The following is a 20,815-nucleotide window of genomic DNA, read 5'->3' as shown; positions in this document are numbered from 1 at the left end:
TTTACCTATGATACAGTGATTTTGTGCTTGAAATATTTAACTATGCCTCCTAAGCGTCCAATGTCATGTCCTGGGTCAGCAGCCGCGCAGCAGAGAAACATTTGGACAGCATTTATCCTAACATAATAGTGTGTTTCCTGCTGCCTAACACAACATTGCTGATTCAACCACTCAACCAAGGTGTGATCCATATTCAAGGCGGTTTTTTTTTTACGGCACTCTCTCTCAGATGCTGCAAGCAACAGATGATTTTGAAAATCCCAGTTTACCAACTGTGAGGGAATGATGGAAATCGGAACACTTGGCACAAATGGCGATGGACATGGACCCAAGTTTAGATTGGAGTCAGCATTTCTGTCGTTCCCTGCTGTCAACCCTTATTCCCTACAAGCAAATTTATGCTAAAAAACAAAATGCTGCCAAGCAAACAACCCTCACCATTTTCTTCAAAGCAGTGTCATCTCCTGCTGCTGGGAGTTTTAAGAGTTCCTTGTGTCTTCCTTCACCCCTTGCTGTGCTTGATATAAGCCTGATGACCACAACCATCCATCTTATCCAGGTAAAGCTGCCTGATACCACAATAATCACTCATCTCCCAGAGCGAACACACCTGCCACTGTTGGTGATTACTGTACACCCCAGGATGTTAACTTTCTATGATTTATTACATTGGATATTACCTTAAATTGAAGAAATATAATACTAATGTTGTCTTATAGTACTGCTTTTGTGTTGTATTGGTATGAAAATGTAAATAGATTACAGATAAAACATACTTAGGAAGCCCTCTGAAAGACATCCCTATTTTCTCCATTTAAATAATTATTCACATTACGTGTCGACTTTGAGGAACGTATCCACCGCATATAACGAGAATAGGGTGTACTTTCCTTTGAACTTTAATGTCTTGCTGCACTTGAGTGAGTTGGTAGCCATTTTGGGTTCATTTTATAAAAGCCTCACTGCCAAAGTTATGTAACTTGTAACTTCAAAACATTAAACTAATTCAAAGAAAGACACATGAGTCCGAAAATATGGTCTAGCTTTGGGTTCTTCTTTAAGCAAGGCGCACGCATACGCAATTTATGTATATATACATATCGCCCATAATTATTTAAATGAACAGGAATGCTCAATCGGCCTATATATTAAATACACAACAGGAAGTATCAGTAACTTTAAATTGTTGGGTGTTATTGTATCACAGGATCTGCTCTGGGACCAGCATGTCAATGTCATTTCAAAGAAAGACCGACAGCACCTCTGTTTTCTTAGGAGTTTTTGCATATTTCGCAAGTCATCTAAAACTTTGACAAACTTCTAAAGATGTGTGGTATATAGACTGGTTGCATCATGGTCTGGTATGGAAACACCAATGCCTTTGGATGGAAAAGCTTACAAAAAGTGGTGGATACAGCCCAGCTCCCCGCCATTGAGCACATTTATAAAGACCGCTGTCACAAGAAAGCAGTTTCTATCATCAAGACCATGCTGTCTTCTCACTGCCATCATCAGGAAGGAGATACAGGAGCCTTAGGTCCCATACCACCAGGTTTAGGAACGACTATTACCCTTCAACAATCAGGTCCCTGAACCAGCATAGACATCTTCATTCACAACACTGAACAGAACTTAAGGACTCACTTTCAAGGACTCTGTGACTCATGTTTTCAGCATTATTTATTTACTTGTTTATTTCTGTATTTGTATAATCTGTCAGACTTTGTGTAGTTTTTCATTGATTTTATTGCACTATTTTGTTCTAATGTGAGTGCTAGCAGAAAATGAAAATGAATTTCAGTGTAGTATTTGGTGACATAAAAAATGTTGCCAATAAAATTACTTCGAATTTTGAGGAGGAAAGTGAAATCCCGATCCATTGAATTGAAATCTTCAAATTGCCTCTGTAAACAGTTTATTAATGACCTGAGTGAAGGCACTAAATGTGCGGTTGCCAAATTTGCTGGACATTGGATAGGAAAGTAAGTTTGAAAAAAAAAGCAAGGAGGCTGCAAAGGGACATATGTCATTTAAGATCTGGTGTACAGAGAATGTGGGGGGGGGGGGAGATGTGAAATTGTCCATTTTAGCAGGAAGAATAAATAAGTTATTATCTAAATGGCGAAAAACTGCAGAACTCTGAAATGTAGAGGGATCAGGATGATCACAGATCTGCATGATTCACAGATATTGTGCACATACTGCACACAATCTAGAAGGCCAACAAAATGCTGCATTCCCAAGAAGAACGGAATATTATAGCAGGTAGGTTTTCTTTCAGTAACTGAGGGTGATGGGTGATTCCATATTTTAATTCAATTCAATTCAAGCTTAATTGTTGTTCAACCACATATGAATGCCCATGAACACCGCCAAACTAGACAGTGTTACTCTCGGGCCAAGGTGCAAAACACAAACATAGCACATACAGGGGAGCACGCACATAAAGTTATCAGTAAGATACAGCCACGTAAACAAAAACAGTCCAGACCTGAGCCATGAAAGCTGCAGAAATCTGCAGTCGACCACAATGCAGCTGCCAAGCGAATACTAGAGAGGGCAGCACCGACTCCAACCTGGCAGCTGCACTGCACCACACCACCCCTGGTGGTGTGCACTGGCTGCAATGCCTCTCTCCCAGCGGTTGCAAACAGGATACACCATGGCAAACACATAAGTGCAGACAAGTGCCATATAAAATAATTAAGATACTAATGCACTGCAAGCAGCTCAAAGATTTACTGGACCAACAACAAATGGGAGGATTGCTTTCTTGGAGAGCTTGCACAGGCTAGGCTTATCCCTTCTCCCCCAATGAAAATAGAGTCTTTAATTATTTTTAAGATAGAAGTAAATAGTTTATTTCATAAAACAGAGGCTTTATGAAATGAGAAATGATTTTATTGACTAGTTGGTCGACTTCAGAGGCTATTTGGCCTATTCATGCTTCAAGTCCAGGTCTTTGTATTTCAGTCACAGACCTAACCCCAGCTTTTCCTTTATCTCCTTTTCTTGGTTTAGATTTAGATTAATTCATTGTCATGTACACCAGGTTGCAATGAAATTCCTCATTCAAATAAGCATGTACAATGCACAGTACACATGCAACTCCAGCTGGTACGGGAGGAGCAGTGCATCGGACTGGAAGTCCCTCAAAAGACTGTGAAGATGTCCAATAGATCATAGAGGTCCCCCTACCATCCACTGGGGACATTTATCCTGCGTGTGCAGGGCCTTTAGCATTTTCAAGGATCTCACCCATCCATCCAGCATCTTCTTTTACTTTCTACTATTAAGCAGGAGACTCTGATACATAAAGACAAGAACAGTCAGGATTGGAAACTATTTCTTCCCTAAGGGCACCAGGCTTCTGAACTTCCTGCTGCATCGTATTCAAAGAGTCACTGATAATTTGTACTGTACCCTACGATATTTAATTTATCCACTTTATTTTGTTTATCTATGTGTAATTCATTTGCAGATTTAATTCTTACGTTCCCTAGTTAGTTTGATGTTATGTATTATGTGTACTACTATGCCTTACACCCTGGTCTGAAGAAATGTCTCATTTGGCAATATACATGTATTTAGTTAAATGACAATAAACTTGACTTGATTCTGACCCTGCACTCTTCAAGGTACAAGACAGATCTGGAATAAATTCCTTCTGGACAGATATCTCTTCACCATGTCCTCCATTTTTCAAACTAGATCCGACTTGCACCCTCGCTTGATAACTGACATTGTGAGATCACAAAGCCTTTACACCTTTCAAACTAATTAATGTAAACACAAAAAGTCAAAATTACATTACTTTCTTAACTATTTTCTGTGTTGGTCTAAGACACATGAATGACCCCTGTAAGTGGAAATCACAGGTCCCTGCATGTTATGGATCACATTAAATTCCATGTTCCTGCTGAACTGGACCCGTTCCAATTCACTATCACTCAAATTGTTCCACTGATCATGCTAAACCCTCTGTACTCATTCCATTCTGCCCCACCTGGTAAATAGTGCCTCATATGCCAGGATGCTATTTATCGTCTTCAGAGCAATGTTTAATATGATCATTCCTAAGAAGCTGGTAGGTAAACTGTCCTCGTTGGGTCTCAACACCTCTGCCTGTAACTGGACCCTGGACTTCTTGACAGAAAGGCCAGTCAGTCCATATTGGGAAAGACATCTCCAGCTCAATCACGCTAAGCACCAGTGCTCGCCAGAACTTCATGCTCAGCCCTCTGTTGCTGTCGCATGAATGCACTGCGAGATCCAGTTCAAACCTAATCATCAAGTTCACTGACGACACAACAGTGGCTAACCTAACAAACAAGGACAAAGAGTCAGTGAACAGAGGAGGTAAAGCAGCTGGTAGAGCACAACAACTTGAGTTTCTAATAATCTATTCAATATATGTAATTGATTTACTTGTTTATTTATTATTGTTTTATTTATTATTTTTTCTCTCTCTGTTATGTATTGCATTGAACCGTTGCTGCTAAGTTAATAAGTTTCACGTCACATGCCAGTGATAATAAATCTGAGTCTGAATTTACTAGTGATAACATTTAAGTTACACGTACTGTGATGTACACCTTGGACCCAAGCAGGAACTCCCAACCTGGGGTCCACAAAACTCTTGCTTAATTGGACTGGTCCATGGCATACAAAAGGTTGAGAATCCCTGGTTCTGAGGAACACTCTTTCGTTTGGCAGTATAGATCTCTACGACTGAATGACAATAAACCAAATTTGAACAGTCAGTTCCCAACATTATTCTGTTTCTTTTTAAACTAGGTCTCTGCCTGGTCACATTCTCCTAAAGTATATTTTAAATATAGCAAATTTTAAGAAGTTGCGTAACTGAAGAGTCCAATGGTGAGAGACTGCAGCATCAAGATACTTGATGGCCTTAAAACATTATTGGAGGGCTTGAATGTGGCGCATGGGCCCAAAGCAATTAACTTTTTTTCTGAAAGTTATGGGGTTAATTTAGTGTGCTTTTAAGAAAAAGCATGCCAATACACATAATAATAATTATTAAAATTGAGCAGCTCATGTAAACAGACTTAATAAAAATGTCATGTTGCTTTGGTTATATTGGACACTGATGCTCAGATCTCCCTGCCACATGAAATTCCTCTGGCAGGAGATTCCTACTGATATAAATTACTTTTTAAAAACTGTGCCTGGAATCTCTTACAGATGGAAGTGAGAAGAACAATGTATCAACTTTCAAGATTTTTTATGTGACATGAAATATGGTTATTTTGAAAAAGTAAAACACACAGTTGAGAAAGTCCAGTTTCCTTTACAACATTATCTCAAACAACGTCAGGGCATACTTCAAACAAAATAAAGTCTCCTGAATACTACCCCATCAAAATTATCACTGGACAATTAAAGAAAATAAAATCACTTTGTTAATCAAGAAAATTTAAAACAGAAGTACGCTAAAATAAACAAAATAACCCTGCACTCATCAGTAAGACCAAGAAATTGATGGTGGTCTTCAGGAAGGGGAAATCTGGAAAATATATACCAGTCCTCATTGAAGGGTTAACAATGGAAAAGGTGAGCCATTTCAAGTTCCTAGGCATCAACATCTCAGAGGATGTAGCCCCACCCAACATACTGAAGCACTCACAAAGAAGGCACAACAGCAGCTATACCTCATTAGGAGTTTGACGAGATTTGGTATGTTACCAAAAAATCTCGCAAATTTCTCAAGTCGTCACTTTTTAAATTGTCATTTCGACCATAACTGCTGGTACAGTACACAGTAAAAACGGGACAATGTTTTTCAGGACCATGGTGCTACATGAAACAGTACAAAAACTACACTGAACTATGTAAAAACAACACAGAAAAAAACACTAGACTACAGACCTACCCAGGACTGCATAAAGTACACAAAACAGTGCAAGCATTACAATAAGTAATAAACAAGACAACAGGCACATGGCAGAGTACAGTAAGTTGGTGTGAGTCCAGTCTCTGGGTATTGAAGAGTCTGAGGGCTTGGGGGAAGAAACTATCACCTAGTCTGGTCGTGACAGCCTGAATGCTTCGGTGCCTTTTCTCCCTGCTGCCACCTGGGAAGAGTTTGTATGAGGGGTGCGTGGGGTCCTTCATAATGCTGTTTGCTTTGCGGATGCAGCGTGTAGTGTAAATGTCTGTAGTGGTGGGAGGAGAGATCCCGATGATCTTCTCAGCCGGCCTCACTATCCGCTGCAGGGTCTTGCAATCCGAGATGGTGCAATTTCTGAACCGGGCAGTGATGCAGCTGCTCAGGATGCTCTCAATACAACCCCTGTCGAATGTGATGAGGATGGGGGTGTGGGAGATGGACTTTCCTCAGCCTTCGCAGAAAGAAGAGATGCTGCTGGGCTTTCTTTGCTATGGAGCTGGTGTTGAGGGACCAGGTGAGATTCTCCAACTGGTGAACACCAAGAAATTTGGTGCTCTTAATGATTTCTACCGAGGAGCCGTCGATGTTCGGTGGAGAGTGGTCGCTCTTTGCCCTCCTGAAGTCAACAACCACCTCTTTTGTTCACATTCAGAGAGAGGTTGTTGGCTTTGCACCAGTCTGTTAGCCACTGCGCCTCCTCTCTGTAAGCTGACTCATTGTTCTTGCTGATGTGATTCACCACGGTCATGTCATCGCCGAACTTGATGATGTGGTCCAAGCTGTGTGTTGCAGCAGTTACAGGTCAGCAAAGTGAACAGCAGTGGATTCAGCACACAGCCCTGGGGGGCCCCCGTGCTCAGTGTGATGGTGTTGGAGAGGCTGCTCCCAATCCGGACTGACTGAGTCTGCCAGTCAGAAAGTCTAGGATCCAGTTGCAAAGGGAGGTGTCCAGGCCCAGTAGGCTCAGCTTTCCAATCAGTTTCTGAGGGATGATTGTGTTGAGTGCCGAACTGAAGTCTATGAACATCATTCGAATGTATGTGTCTTTTTTGTCCAGGTGGGTTAGAGCCAGGTGGAGGGTGATGGCAATAGCATCGTCTGTTGAGCGGTTGGGACAGTACGCAAACTGCAGGGTGTCCAGTGAGGGGGGCAGCAGGGTCTTGATGTGCCACATGACGTGCCTCTCAAAACACTTCATGATGATGGATATGAGTGCAACTGGACAGTAGTCTTTGAGGCAGGACACTGAAGACTTCTTTGGCATGGGGACAATGGTGGCGGCCTTGAAGCACATTGGAACGATAGCGCTCAGGGAGATGTTGAAGATGTCAGTGAGAACATCTGCCAGCTGGTCTGCACATCCTCTTAGCACTCCACCAGGAATATTGTCTGGTCCAACAGCCTTCCATGGGTTGACCCTGCACAGGGTTCTTCTCACGTTGGCCACGGTGAGACACAGCACCTGGTCATTTGGAGGAAGAGTGGACTTCTTCACTGCCACGTCATTTTCTGCCTCAAAACGAGCGTAGAAGTTATTCAGCGCATCTGGGAGGAAGGCATCACCCGCACAGTCAGGTGATATTGTCTTATAATTGGTGAAGTCTTGAATACCCGTCCACATGTGCCGCGTGTTGCCGCTGTCCTGGAAGTGGCTGTGGATTCGCTGGGCGTGAGCACGCTTTGCCTCTCTGATGGCTCAGGACAGTTTGGCCCTCGCTGTTGTTAGGGCTGCCTTGTCACCTGCTCTGAAGGCAGAGACACGGGCCCTCAGCAGCGCACGCAACTCTGTGGTCATCCATGGCTTCTGGTTAGCGCGTATCGTGATGGTCTTGGACAGAGTAACATCATTAATGCACTTGCTGATGTAGCTGGTCACTGATGCTGTGTACTCCTCTAAGTTGGTAGAGTTGCCATCGGTTGCAGCCTCCCTGAACATGTGCCAGTCAGTGTGCTCAAAGCAGTCTTGAAGAGCAGAGATGGCTCCTGCTGGCCAGGTTTTCACCTGCTTCTGAACTGGTCTGGAGCGCCTAACGAGCGGTCTGTATGCTGGGATTAGCATAACAGAGATGTGGTCTGAGTAACCGAGGTGGGGGCGGGGCTCCGCCCGGTATACATCAGGGATGTTTGTGTAAACAAGGTCCAACGCGTTCTTCCCCCTTTGTTGCAAAGTCCACGTTCTGATGGAATCTGAGGAGCACTGACTTAAGGTTCGCGTGGTTAAAATCTCCGGCGACAATAAACAGTCCATCAGGGTGTGCATTCTGCAGTTCGCCAATAGCCCCATACGGTTCACAGAGCACCTGCTTAGCATTAGCACTGGGGGAGAATGTAGACACCGACTAGAAGGACAGTGGTGAATTCCCATGGTAAATAAAATGGTCTGCATCTAACAGCAACAAACTCCGCTAGAGATAAGCAGTGTCTGGAAACCAGCACAGAGTTCTTGCACCATTCTGTATTGATGTAAACACACAAGCCACCACCGCGAGTCTTACCGGAAAGAGCTGCGTCCCTGTCCGCTCGAAACAAGGTGAACGGCGGCGTCCTGGATTCCGTCGGTGAGCCATGTCTCTGTGAAAACAGGCTCTGTACTCCCGCCGAGTGTTTCGTTGGAGTCGGACGTAGTCCAATTCATTGTCCAGGGAGCGGACATTGGAGAGCATCTCTACAGATGTACCGCAAAGAGCATTCTGACAAGTTGTATCACCACTTGGTATGAAGGTGCTAACGCAGAGGACTGAAAAAGCTGCCTTCCTAAATAATGGCTTCATTAGGAATACTTACTTGATTTTTTTAATAAATTAAAACTTACTACTAAATGTACAACTTAGAAACGTTTTATTATTTCTTAAAGGCAATCTAATAAATACTCGATAAACATTTTTATGGTTTTGAATTAGAAAAATACAAGTTACAGACACAAAACCATATGACAAATAATCTCTGGGGTGGAAAAATTCTGCTCAATAGTGCAAAAAGAGTCATAAGGCAAAGTCCACAGAAGCTTCAGAGGACTCAGCAGTCAGATCAGAGCGTAAGCAAGTCATGAAAATAAGGTAGCGTCAAACACACACTAAACGTGTTCGGAATTTGCATCATTCCTACAGTGGAGGGAAATTAATAACGTGCATTTACGGACAAGTTTCCATTTTGACCCTCTCACCCAGTGACCATGTAAACTGCAGCAAATAACGTCCCCCGGCTGAGTAAAATCACAGAATCCCAAATCATTTAAAAAGTGAGGGAAAATAAATACACACTTTATTTAATACCTATGAGATACATAAATAATGAGCATTTTTTTCGGGTTTAGATTAGATCAAAATCAGCTATATTACCTCTAGAATTAGAAAGCAAGCATGACATCTCAAAATAAACAAAATAAACGGCCATAACACCACCTTAAAAAAAACTCTCAGTACTTAATGAAAGACCAGTGCAGCCTTTAGCTAAAGAATTGCCCAGTCTCCGTCACGAAAATTCTTTGCCCTTCGGCCCACCAACTCCGTGCAAACCATCAACCACTCCTTTCCACTACACCCTGGACTTATCCCATCAATTGTTGTCCCCAAACTCTCCAGACTCTACCCCATGACCACGTACCGGGGGCAATTTAGAGGAACCAGTTGGGATGAGAGAGAAAACTCACGAAGGAGCAAACTTTTCAGACAGCACCGGAGATCAGGCTGGACCCGATTAGTGAGGCTGACAGTCCCAGAATTACCGATCTCGAACTCCGAATGCGCCCAGGGAAGAAGGCAGGCCACTGGCGGGTGCAGTTATGCCGGGACAAGGCCTGACTTCCAGGGCACAGCGAGCAGGCCCCGCCGTTCTTCCTCCGGCCCAGTATCCCTACCTTGGGAAGCGATCGTCGACAGAGGTCAAACCGATCCCCGATGCAGTTCCCAGTGGCAGCATCAAATAACTCTCTACATCTGCCAACTGTTGCTTTCCTCCCTCAGTGCATCCTGATGAGAAACATTTCCGAACTTGGCGACATCGGACGACCCCGAACTGAATGCTGGGAAATGTAGTCCTTATCTGCGCACACTCAATCTTCTCACTCCCCTGCTACGTCACGTATTCTAACTCCGGTTTTTAGCCACAAAGTTACGTGGGATAACTTTTTTTAAAACAAAAACAATGCAGATCGAAAGAAGAAGGGGGAAAATGCTCGAATCTCTGTTCAGCATCTTCCGTGCAAACTAAGTAATCGCACTTCAGAACTAAGAACTTAAACAAGTTATATTAAACTTTCAAGCAACACACACAAAATGCTGGAGGAACTCAGCAGGCCAGGTAGCGTCTATGGAAAACTGCAACCAGTCGATGTTTCAGGCCGAGACGCTTCACCAAGACTGGAAAGAAAGTGGAGAAGTCAGAGTAAGAAGGTGGGGTGAGGGTAAGGTGAAGTACTACGTGATAGGTGACTCGCACGAAACTGGGAGAGGGGGAGCTGGTGAAGTAGAGCTGGGAAGTTGATTGGTGAAAGAGATAAAGGACTGGAGAAGGTATTGGGAGTATAAGAATTGCATTGTTTGCTGTGTAACCAAAACTATGTAGTCAGCTTTGAGCTTGCTATTTGCAATTTAGTAGGAGAATGAAATCTTAAGAATGTAGAAGATAATGGGTGTTAATGACAGGTAGCTAAGAGATGTAGATTAAAGCATGATTAAGTCAATGGGTAGAAACAATAGTGGCGGATGTACTTGTGATACACAACTATAGACCAATTGGATATGCTAATGCAACTAAACCAGGAGATTGCTATAAAAAATGCTATGTGCAAGGATCGGTGGGTAATCGGTGTCTAGCTCAGTGACTGTCTCAGATTTGATTTGCAAATTAAAGTTTAATACTTCTTGAAGAATCTTCTGCGTCTCCTGGTTGTTTGTGGGGCATGAGAAACCATGACAAAATTGGCGACCATGACAGGACCGGAAAGAGACCTGCAGAAAGGAAACGGCAGATTAGGGACGCTTCTCAGTCCTCTAGGGACCCTCACAAGGCTAACAGAATTAAGGGTGCACCCAAACAAAAGGTAAGCGCTTTTTGTGACAATTTGGATTAAGAATTGTGTTGGTTTTGGGGAGGTCTTGGAGTCTCAGAAGTGTGGAACCACTGCCGAAGGGTCTCTCCGGTCCAAAGAATCTGGCAGAATTGGGGGTTAACAGGAGGCTCAGTGGATTGATCAAGAACACTGCAGTGAGGGTAAGTACAAATAAGCTAATAAGAAGTAAAGAAAAATTCCACGTGGTGTTGGTAAGTCCCTGTGGATTCCACTTCGTATGAAACGAAGGTCTGAACAGGCAGGGAAAGGAAAAACAGAGAAAATCCTCATGCATATCGCCTTAAGAGATAAGGGTCTGAATAGACAAGGTGCATAGAGAAAATCTCTGGATACCGCTTCGTATGAAATGAAGGTCTGAACGGGCAGGGAAAGGAAAATAGAGAAAATCCTCGTGGATACCGCCTTAAGAGATAAGGGTCTGAATAGACGAGGTGCAAAGAGAAAGTTCTGTGGATACCGCTCTGAATAGAGGTCTGTACCGGCAGAACAGAATAGGAAACAAGGACAGTCCAATATATCGTTTAAAGCACTGGTAGGTAGAGGATAGACTAGGCATAAAATTAGAGTAAATAATATTATCCTGTAAACGAACTGTGAATCTCTGAAATACCTTAAAAAGAGAGAACAACATGACAGGTAAAGGAACGGCAGTAGAGATTCTGAGCAGAAAAATCCTGGTAAGTAAATGTGAGATTGTGGCGACCCATTTCCTGGCACATCCGAACCGGCTCACAATTAGCCAGCTTTCCGGCTAAGGGAGATAGCCTACGGGGGTTTGCGAGCACAGAGCTTTGGAGCCTCTGCGCCAAGGGGGGGCAGGTTGAGGGAGGCTTAAAAGTGAGGCTGAGGATTTCGAATAAAGTTTTTCCTTCAACTGCAGTTACCGACTCCGTGTCGTAATTTTAGCGCTGCATGTAGCACACCGCTACAAGATCACAAAAACTTAAGAAAAATGGGAAAAGAGAACCAAAAACCTGGTCACAAAATGGCCAAGAGAAGGAACGTTTGATGTAAGCTTGTGCGAAGAAATGGAGGCACTAATTAAAAATTGCAAACCAAAAGATAAATCTAAGAAAAGAGGGCAAAAAAGAGAACGAGAAATGGAAGTGCTAAAGCTCTTCAGAACGGAGGGAGAAAGGCTGAGGAGGACAGGTAGAATATTGATTACAAGCGAGGAAGACACTAAGGTGCTGGAGAAACAGCCTGTTAGAGAGAGAGGAAGGTACAGTGAGAAGCTGGCTTCAGCTCCGTACCCGGATGTGAAAGAAACAGTAAAGCCCCCTCCCTATAATGAGGAAGGAACCCCTAAGCAGTGCCCCCTGCTGACGGGAACAGTAAACGTGCAGGGAGAAGTACAAGCTTGGGATAATGAGGAGGAAAAAAGACAATACGAGAAGGAAAAAGCAGCGATATGGAAGGAGATACAGGCAGAAAGGATAAAGGGGGAACAGGCAAAGAGAGAAATGAAAGAAGAGATTGAACGGATGAAATACTTGAGAGAGGAAAAGGAGTATGAGGAGTATCAGTTATACCATAGAAATAAACAGACTAGAAAAGAAAGTGGCTCATCAGAGCAGGAAGAGATGAGGCATTCAAGAGGAAGTGGAAAAAAGATAAAAGATGAGAGTCTTGGAGAAACACGAGAGAAGGGAATTAAGCACGAGTAAGGATCATGAGGAGTCCCTGCCACAGGTGTACAGACACAGACAGGAAGAAAGAGAAGGTGACTCATTGGAGGAGCAAGAGTTAAGTGGGGAGAGAGAGGATGTGAGAATTTGTGGGGAAGAGGTAGGAGGCAGAAGCCTAGAAGAGCAGAAGGAGGTGGTAGGGAAGCGACTTGAGGAAATAGAGAGAGAGCTAGATAAGTTACTGAGAGGGGATTGCCAGAGAAGATGCGAAAAATACTCCAGGGGCCAACCAAGTATGAATCAAGACAGAAAGGAAGGACTCCACAGGGAGACCGAGGGAAGAAGAGGACCCTGGAGACATTTGTGTGGGAGGCAGTAAAGACATACCCTGAGACAGATGGAGAGTCGGGCAAGGAGGAGAGCTATGGGCAGAGGGGATCAGTGAGGAAACAGGGGGAAAGAGAGGTAGAGAGATTGTGCTAGGGATGTAATCAGCCAGGTCACATGAGAAGAGATAGTCCGTTTACACCATGGCCTGTCACACACCAGCAGGAACCGATAAGAAGGGAACTAAAGTTTAGCCAAGGACCAGCCCCCACAGGCCCAAGTGGACCTGTGAACCCCTATGTGAGGTATTAGGGGTGCCGCGAGAACTCGAGTGGGAAGGGACATTACCCAATGATAACAAGGGAGGCAGACGAGGAACCCATTGTTCAGGTTATGTTAGAAGGGCAACTGACACCAATGATGATAGATACTGGAGCCACTTACACTTGTGTACAGCCACAGTATGCCCTTCACCTTCCCATGTCAGGAAAGTTTATTAAGACAGTAGGGTTCTCGGGGAAAACACAGTTGACACAGTGCATGGCTCCAGTGCAGTTGAGAATGGGAAATAAAAGAATTGTTTTGCCGGTGCTAGTATTTAAAGGAACTCCGATTAACTTGTTAGGCAGAGATGCCTTATTGAAACTGGAATTAAAATTATAATGCACCAGAAATGGGCTGAGTGTGGAAAGAGCAGGGGCTCAATTGATAATGAGAGAAGACAAGAAGGCTTATGTCTTTTGGCTAGGAGACATCGCAGATCAGATGCAGGAAACCTGGGAAAAATGTAAAAAGGGCGTGCAGGCTATATTTCCCAGGGCTGTAATGCCCAAATCTGAGCTGCACTGTACAGTGATTTTTGACGAGATTCAGAACAGGGAGTTAGAGAAGAGATGGCACCTGGAGGCATGTACCCAACAGCACCTGGAAGGGGAGGCTGTGATAATTGGAAAGCAAGGGGCAGCCTTACAAGTTAAGTGGAACACCTTTTTAGAAAAATGGTACAGGATACCGGAGGCTGCGCCCCACATAACGTTGTTGGTAAACAAGGGATGTCAGTCTAAAGACTTAGGACCCTTAGTTAAGAGTGCTGAAACCATAACAATGTGGAGGAAAATCATGCCAGAGGTGTGGCTATCAGAAGACAACAATTGCATTAAAATAATGGTAAGTGTAGATATGGTAGGGACAGTGAGAGAGGTCAAAATAACTCCCCAACCACACATGCCATTGCTGGGAAAAGAAAGAGGCCAGCAGAAAGATAGAAGGTTAGATGAATTGCCATCTATTCTGTGGTCACAGCATGACACGGACGTAGGGAAAATAAAAACAGCTAGTCCGGTGGAAATAAGGCTGAAAAGGGGAGCAATTCCACCCAGGAGACCACAATACCCTCTAAGACCAGAAGCAGAAGAGGGAATAGCATCGACAGTGCAGGGGTTGCTTGAAATAGGAGTGCTTAAAAGAACAAACAGTCCATGCAATACCCCGTTGCTGCCGGTCTTAAAAGCAGATAAATCTAAGTGGAGATTGGTGCATGATTTGCGAGCGGTAAATGATGTGGTAGAGGACTGGCCAGCGGTTGTCCCCAACCCATCCACGCTTTTGACTAATGTTCCACCAGGAGCAAGTTACATTTCAGTCATTGATTTGTGTTCGGCTTTCTTCAGCATTCCTCTCGCCCGGGGGTCGGCAACCCGCAGCTCCGGAGCCGCATGTGACTCTTTCATCTCTGCGCTGCGGCTCCCTGTGGCTTTGGAAAATAAATGGTCAGTATTTAATTAAAATGTATTTTATGTTAGTTTGTTAGTTTTTGAAATGTAATTCTAAATTTGAAGATTATGGTGATCTTGTACAATCTAAATAAAACGTTGTGCCGACCCATTTCCTGGCACATCCGAACCGGCTCACAATTAGCCAGCGTTCAGGCTAAGGGAGATAGCCTACGGGGGTTTGTGAGTACGTGTCTTTTGGAGCATCTGCGCCCATGGGGGGTGGGTTGAGGAAGGCTTAAAAGCAAGGCTGTTTAGTTCGAATAAAGTTATCTTTGACTGCATTTTACTGACTGCGTGTAGCACACCGCTACAACGTGTTTTTATTGCTGGCTGTCCAGAGGGGAGGTGCTGAAACGCTTTGTCGTGTGTCTGGAAGAAGTGAAAACTTTCCTGGGCAGCAAAGGGCTCACCTTTCCTGAGCTGGAACAGCCAAAGTGGCTGGACAATCTACACTTCATGGTAGACATGACAGCGCACCTGAACACAGCTCTTCAGGGGAAAGGACGCACAGCCCTGCACATGTTGGAGGATGTTTTGGCATTCGAGCGCAAGTTGACAGTGCTTGCCAGAGATTTACAGAAAGGCACATTGTCTCACTTCCCCAATTTGAGAGAGTTCAAACGAGGTCATGACATGATAAATTCAGAGCATTTACATTCTGCAATCATCGCAATGCAAACATCGTTTGGGAAACGCTTCTGTGAGTTCAGAGAGGAAAAAAACACATTATCCTTCCCGGTCATTCCCCTAAGCATCGATCCATCCCTACTGAATACGACTGCATTGGCAGGTGTGAGTCAACCTGATCTTGAAATGGAACTGGCCGACATAGCCGACAAAGACATATGGGTATCCAAGTTTAGACGCTTGACAGCAGACCTTGAAGATGTTGCCCGTCAGAAGGCCGTTCTTGCTCAGAATCACAAATGGAGTGATATTGAAAACCTCCCCGAACCGGACAAACTTGTGTTCGAAACATGGAATGCTATCCCCAACATTTATGTAAACATTAAAAAGTATGCGCTTGGAGTCCTGTCGATCTTTGGATCCACATATGTATGTGAGCAGGTGTTCTCCAACATGAACTTTATTAAAAACAAACATCGCGCACGCCTCACAGATGACAGCTTGTGATCCTGTGTAAAGATGAAGGTGACGTCATACAGCCCTAATGTGCAGACGCTGTGCACTGAGGTCCAGGAGCAGAAATCCCATTAACCAAGTATGATAAATATTTTAATTGCCTATTATTTTACATATATTCATATTTTTTCATTGTTCAGTGAAATAGTCCTTTTATTTTTCAGGTTGACAGCTGGCTGACGTTATTTTTGGTTTGCTGCTGGCGGACAATTTACGTTTGGCGTTTTTCATAAATACAAGAAGGACTCAAATAGACATTGAGTATTTTACTTAAAAGTAACCTTCAACCCAACGTCTTTTTTTCGGAGTTCAAAATGTTTTTGTTGCATGCAGAAATGTAATTTCGTTTTCTCTGCAGGAGTTCATCGATTTCATAAATGCAACACATTATAGTTTGTTTATACATAGCATAAAGGCAAAAAAACGTTGTATGCAGTGTTATTTCATTTTAAATGTCAAACGGGTTTTGTGGCACCCAGTGTTTTCTTTTCTGTGGGAAACGGGTCCAAATGGCTCTTTCAGTGGTAAAGGTTGCTGACCCCTGCTCTAGCCAACCAGTGTCAGTATCTGTTTGCATTTACTTACAGAGGTGCTCAGTATACCTATACCAGAATGCTGCAAGGATTTAAACATTCACCACACGTTTTTAATCAGGTGTTGAAGGCAGACCTAGAGGACATACCATTGGAAAGTACATTGTTACAGTATGTGGATGACCTGTTGATTTGCTCCCACAATAAGGAACAGTGTGAGCAGGACACTATAACTCTGATAGAGAAGCTGGCGCACGGAGGACATAAAGTATCCAAAAAGAAACTGTAATTTTGCAAGCAGCAAGTGGAATACTTAGGCAGGGTAATATCCAAGGGAGTGAAGGAGATAGCACCAGATCAGATCAGATCAGACTAAGGCCCAAAACCCCAGAATGTAGGGGAGATGATGACGTTTTTGGGAATGGCAGGGTACAGCTCAGATTGGATAAGAGAATATGCTGAGATTGTGGCACCTTTGAGAAAGATAATGAAAGAAGCAGGACATACAAATTTGAAGAACGGCTTACAGGGGAATGGAGAGGCAGAGATAGCTTTCAGCAACAATTGCAGTCAGCAACAGCATTAGCTTTGCCTGACTACGAGAAGGTTTTTCATTTGTATGTATCCAACACACAGGAGGGTTATGTCACAGCGGTTCTAACACAAGAGACAGGCACAGGAAAAGCAAAGCAGCCGATAGCATACTACAGTATGAGACTAGATGAGGTGGCTCAGGGGTATCAGGGATTGGCGGCGCTGTACTTTGCATATGAAAAGGCATCATCTGTAACCCTGGGCTATCCTGTGACTCTGCACACACACCACAAAGTAGCAGAATTGCTGGAAAGAAGGAAATTTGTGCTGACGCCAGTCAGGATAGCAGCGTATCAGATGCTATTGACATTTCCAGACATAACTATACAGAGATGCACTACTAATCATGTCCCTTTGGGCTATGATTGTGTAGGGAAGACGATGACATTTGCCAAATTGAGAGCAGATTTATGGTCAGAACCACTAGAGGATGCAGATAAAAAGGTTCTGTTCGTAGATAGCTCTTGTTAGTAGGGATTATGATGGAAATCATGCAAGGTTCTCAGTAGTGCAACAGGATCAGTCGAGCTATAAGATTATTAGGATGGAGTCCTGTCCCCAACCGTGTTCTGCCCAACTAGCGGAAATCAAAGCCCTGATAGCTGTGTGTGGAAAAGATGGAAGGTGAGAAAGTAGGCATCTATACTGATTCGGCATATGCTCATGGAGTATGCCATTTGTTCGGGGCAGTGTGGAAACAGAGGTTTTAAAAAAAGCAGTGGAGATCCCATACAACATTGTCAGCAAATTCTAGACTTAATAAAAGCCATAATGAAACCTAAAGCATTAGCTATAGTAAAATGCCAGGCATATAAAAAGGGAAATGATGTAATAACAAAGGGAAATCAAGCTGCGGACGAGGCAGCCAGGAAAACGTCTGGGTGTACATCAGCTGTCATTGCCCCCCAGGTAAGCCTAGCTCCAGAACCTGTGGTAGAGGACCTAATTGAAATACAAGGTAAGGCAACTTTGGCAGAACAGTCAATGTGGAGATGACGGGGGGCCAAGCAGAACCCGGAAGGCTTGTGGAGCATGGAAGATGGTTTGTTGGTGGCGCCCACCCCTCTACTGACGATTCTGATTTCAGAAGCACATGGGATTGACCATTGTGCAAGGGGGGAAGTGATAAAGAAAATAAAGGATGGTTTTTGGTCACCTTATTTACAGGCTTCAGTGGACTTTGTCTTGTCACAGTGCGAGGTATGCGCACAGAATGCAGGGTTCGGACATCAGTTATTTGACTGGTTAGAAAGTAGACTCGGAGGATGTGGAGCATGGCTGACTAAAATGGCAATAACTGTCAGTATTGTATTGATGAGCTGTGCGCTTGTGCTGTGCTGTTTTCTTCCTTGTCTCAAGTCTCTTGTAGTGCGTGCTGCAACCAAACAATTTCCGATGCTCGTGGCAATTACTGAAGCAAGCTTACCTGGAGAAAGAAACACTGAAAATGTATCGTTACAGCCTACAACACCTGCAGGATGAAAAAGAGCAAAACGACAGTGTGGGAGTAGATTGTAAGGGCTTCTGAGTTTTTTTCCCTGTGTTACAAATGTGCCACAACTCTGAGGGGCCGAAGGGTACGGGGTGGCCCCCTCCTTTTTGAGTATCGCAAGATCACTATTAAGTCAGTTCAGGAGACCCAGGAAATGAGAGAAAGACATGCAGAATCCACAAAGAGTTTGGAATGTGTCCTGGCCCCTGAAAGGCAGAACCATTCATACCGGCTATTGTCTCTTGGAGAGGGAATTGTTTATTGAATCCTGTACGATGCATCGAAGCCCCCAGGCAATGAACCGGGGGGGGGGGGGGGGGGGGGGTTGGTGGAGGGATTGCATCATCCCAACCTGATTGACAGCTGTGACCCTGTGAGTCAGGATAAAAGAGGGTCTGGGGAACAGCCCCTCAAGACGCACCAGAAGAAACGCTAGAACTCCTGTAACAGCATAATAACGAAAGCCGGTGGAAACAGCCCACGTGCGGCCCTTTCCATTTGCCTCGGAATTGGTGGGTCTTGCCACAGAAGCACTGCTTTAGCTAACCACAAAGGGGAAACCAGTCCCCCAATGACTCTCGAAGGATTGACATCATAAAAGAAATGGGCAAGTTAAACCTCCGTCTTTCTCTCCAACCAATGAAGGCTGCAGCCTACAGCTTGAATGAACTAAAGTGACTTTTATATTTCCATCGGACAATACATTAACCCCCTAGACAACGATAGAGCTATTTCTTATTGAGTATTTATTATACCTGCGCTTTTAGATTTAGTATTGATGACGTAAATTTATCTTTATGTTTGCATTGATATTATTTTTGTGTATTTTTATCAATAAATACTGTTAAAAATAGTACCATCAGACTTCAACAGACCTCTCTATCTTTGCTGGTAAGTGACCCAGTTACGGAGTACGTAACGCCTGTCTCGGGTACAAAGGGACAGGTTTTTGGCTTAGCGGCCCAAGGTAACAGGGAGAGAATACTTTGAGGTCTTGGCACAGAAAATTATAGTTTAACCGGAAATTTGGGAATAAGTGCTTGAGTTTATTGGGGCTTTTGTGCGCGGACTCTTAGTCTTCTTTCTCTGTGTGAGACCACAAAGGGGGGATATATTGGAGTATAAAAGTTGCATTGTTTGCTGTGTAATGAAAACTATGTAGTCAGCTTTGAGCTTGCTATTTGCTATGCATTTATCCAATTTAGTAGGAGAATGAAATCTTAAGAATGTAGAAGATAATGGTGTGTTAATGAGAGGTAGCTAAGAGATGTAGATTAGAACATGATTAAGTCAATGTGTAGAAACAATAGTGGCGGATGTACTCCTGATACGCAACTGTAGACCAATTGGATATGCTAATGCAACTAAACCAGGAGATTGCCATAAAAAATGCTATGTACAAGGTGGGCAATCAGCGACTAGCTCAATGACTGTCTCAGCTTTGATTTGCAAATTAAAGTTTAACCCTTCTTGAAGAATCTTCTGCATCTCTTGGTCGTTTGTGGGGCACGAAAAACCACGACAAAATGGGAATCTGATAGATAGAAGACCATAGAAGAAAGAGAAGGAGGAGGAGGAACAGTGGGAGGTGATGGGCAGGTAAGGAGATAAGGTGAGAGAAGGAATGGGGGAGCAATTACTGGAAGTTAGAGAAATCAATGTTCATGCGATCAGGTTGGAGGCTGTCTGGACGGAATAGAAGGTGTTGCTCTTCCAATCTGAATGTGGCCTCATGGTGGCAGAAGAGGAGACCATGGACTGGCATGTTAGAATAGCAATAAGAAGTAGACTTAAAATGAGTGGCTACTGGGAGATCCCACTTTTCAGTGAAGCAGTCTCCCAATCTATGTCGGGTCTCACTGATATACAGGAAGCCACACTGGGAGCAGCTTATACTGTAGACCACAACAGACTTGCACCTCACCTGGAAAGACACTATTGGAAGTCTAGAGCAACACGCAAAGGGTGGGTGGGTCAGACAGCATCTACGGAGGAAAGAGGATCGTCAATGTTTTGGACTCTTCAGTTAACAAATTAATAAGGTAAAGGGGGTACAGGAAATTGTAAGGATGAAAAATATGCATTAGTGTGATTGACAAACACTTATTTTTATGGCTGAAACTATTCCCTTGAGATACCCAATGAGAAATTAATTAAAACCCGCTCAGCGTGGATGAGTTGGAGGGGGATGCTGTATTGGTGCTGCATAAAAATTTGAGATTTTTTAAAATTCAAACACAATGTTGTGCACAGAATATAAATAGGTATAGGAAATATATTACAATCAGTACATATTATTTATACATTGATTGGCCTTATCTCAGATAATAATGAGGCAGCC

General features: G+C 43.7%; 2 protein-coding genes across 6 annotated transcripts in view; one reads left to right on the top strand and one right to left on the bottom strand.

Moving 5' to 3' along the window:
- chuk (component of inhibitor of nuclear factor kappa B kinase complex) overlaps positions 1-10,929 on the bottom strand; it is a 94,018-nt gene extending 83,089 nt beyond the window's left edge. Inside the window, exon 1 of one of the 5 annotated variants that reach the window (XM_059946532.1) lies at positions 9,768-10,929. The gene's annotated coding sequence lies outside the window, so the exon portion shown is untranslated. Of the gene's footprint in view, positions 1-9,514 lie in introns of all 5 variants that reach the window. The other 4 variants (XM_059946529.1, XM_059946530.1, XM_059946528.1 and 1 more) reach the window with 4 other exon arrangements.
- A 198-nt stretch (positions 10,930-11,127) lies between these two features.
- LOC132379047 (uncharacterized) lies at positions 11,128-19,933 on the top strand. Its single transcript, XM_059946537.1, has 2 exons — positions 11,128-14,706; positions 16,020-19,933. Exons 1-2 carry the CDS (start codon positions 13,649-13,651, stop codon positions 16,033-16,035), a joined length of 1,074 nt encoding a protein of 357 aa, XP_059802520.1. The 5' UTR covers positions 11,128-13,648; the 3' UTR covers positions 16,036-19,933.
- Positions 19,934-20,815: the final 882 nt, after the last annotated feature.

Source organism: Hypanus sabinus, chromosome 21 (genome assembly GCF_030144855.1).
Source record: "Hypanus sabinus isolate sHypSab1 chromosome 21, sHypSab1.hap1, whole genome shotgun sequence".
NCBI lineage: Eukaryota > Metazoa > Chordata > Chondrichthyes > Myliobatiformes > Dasyatidae > Hypanus > Hypanus sabinus.
The sequence above is the reverse complement of the archived record's forward strand: the minus strand, read 5'-3'. Positions and strand labels throughout refer to the sequence as shown.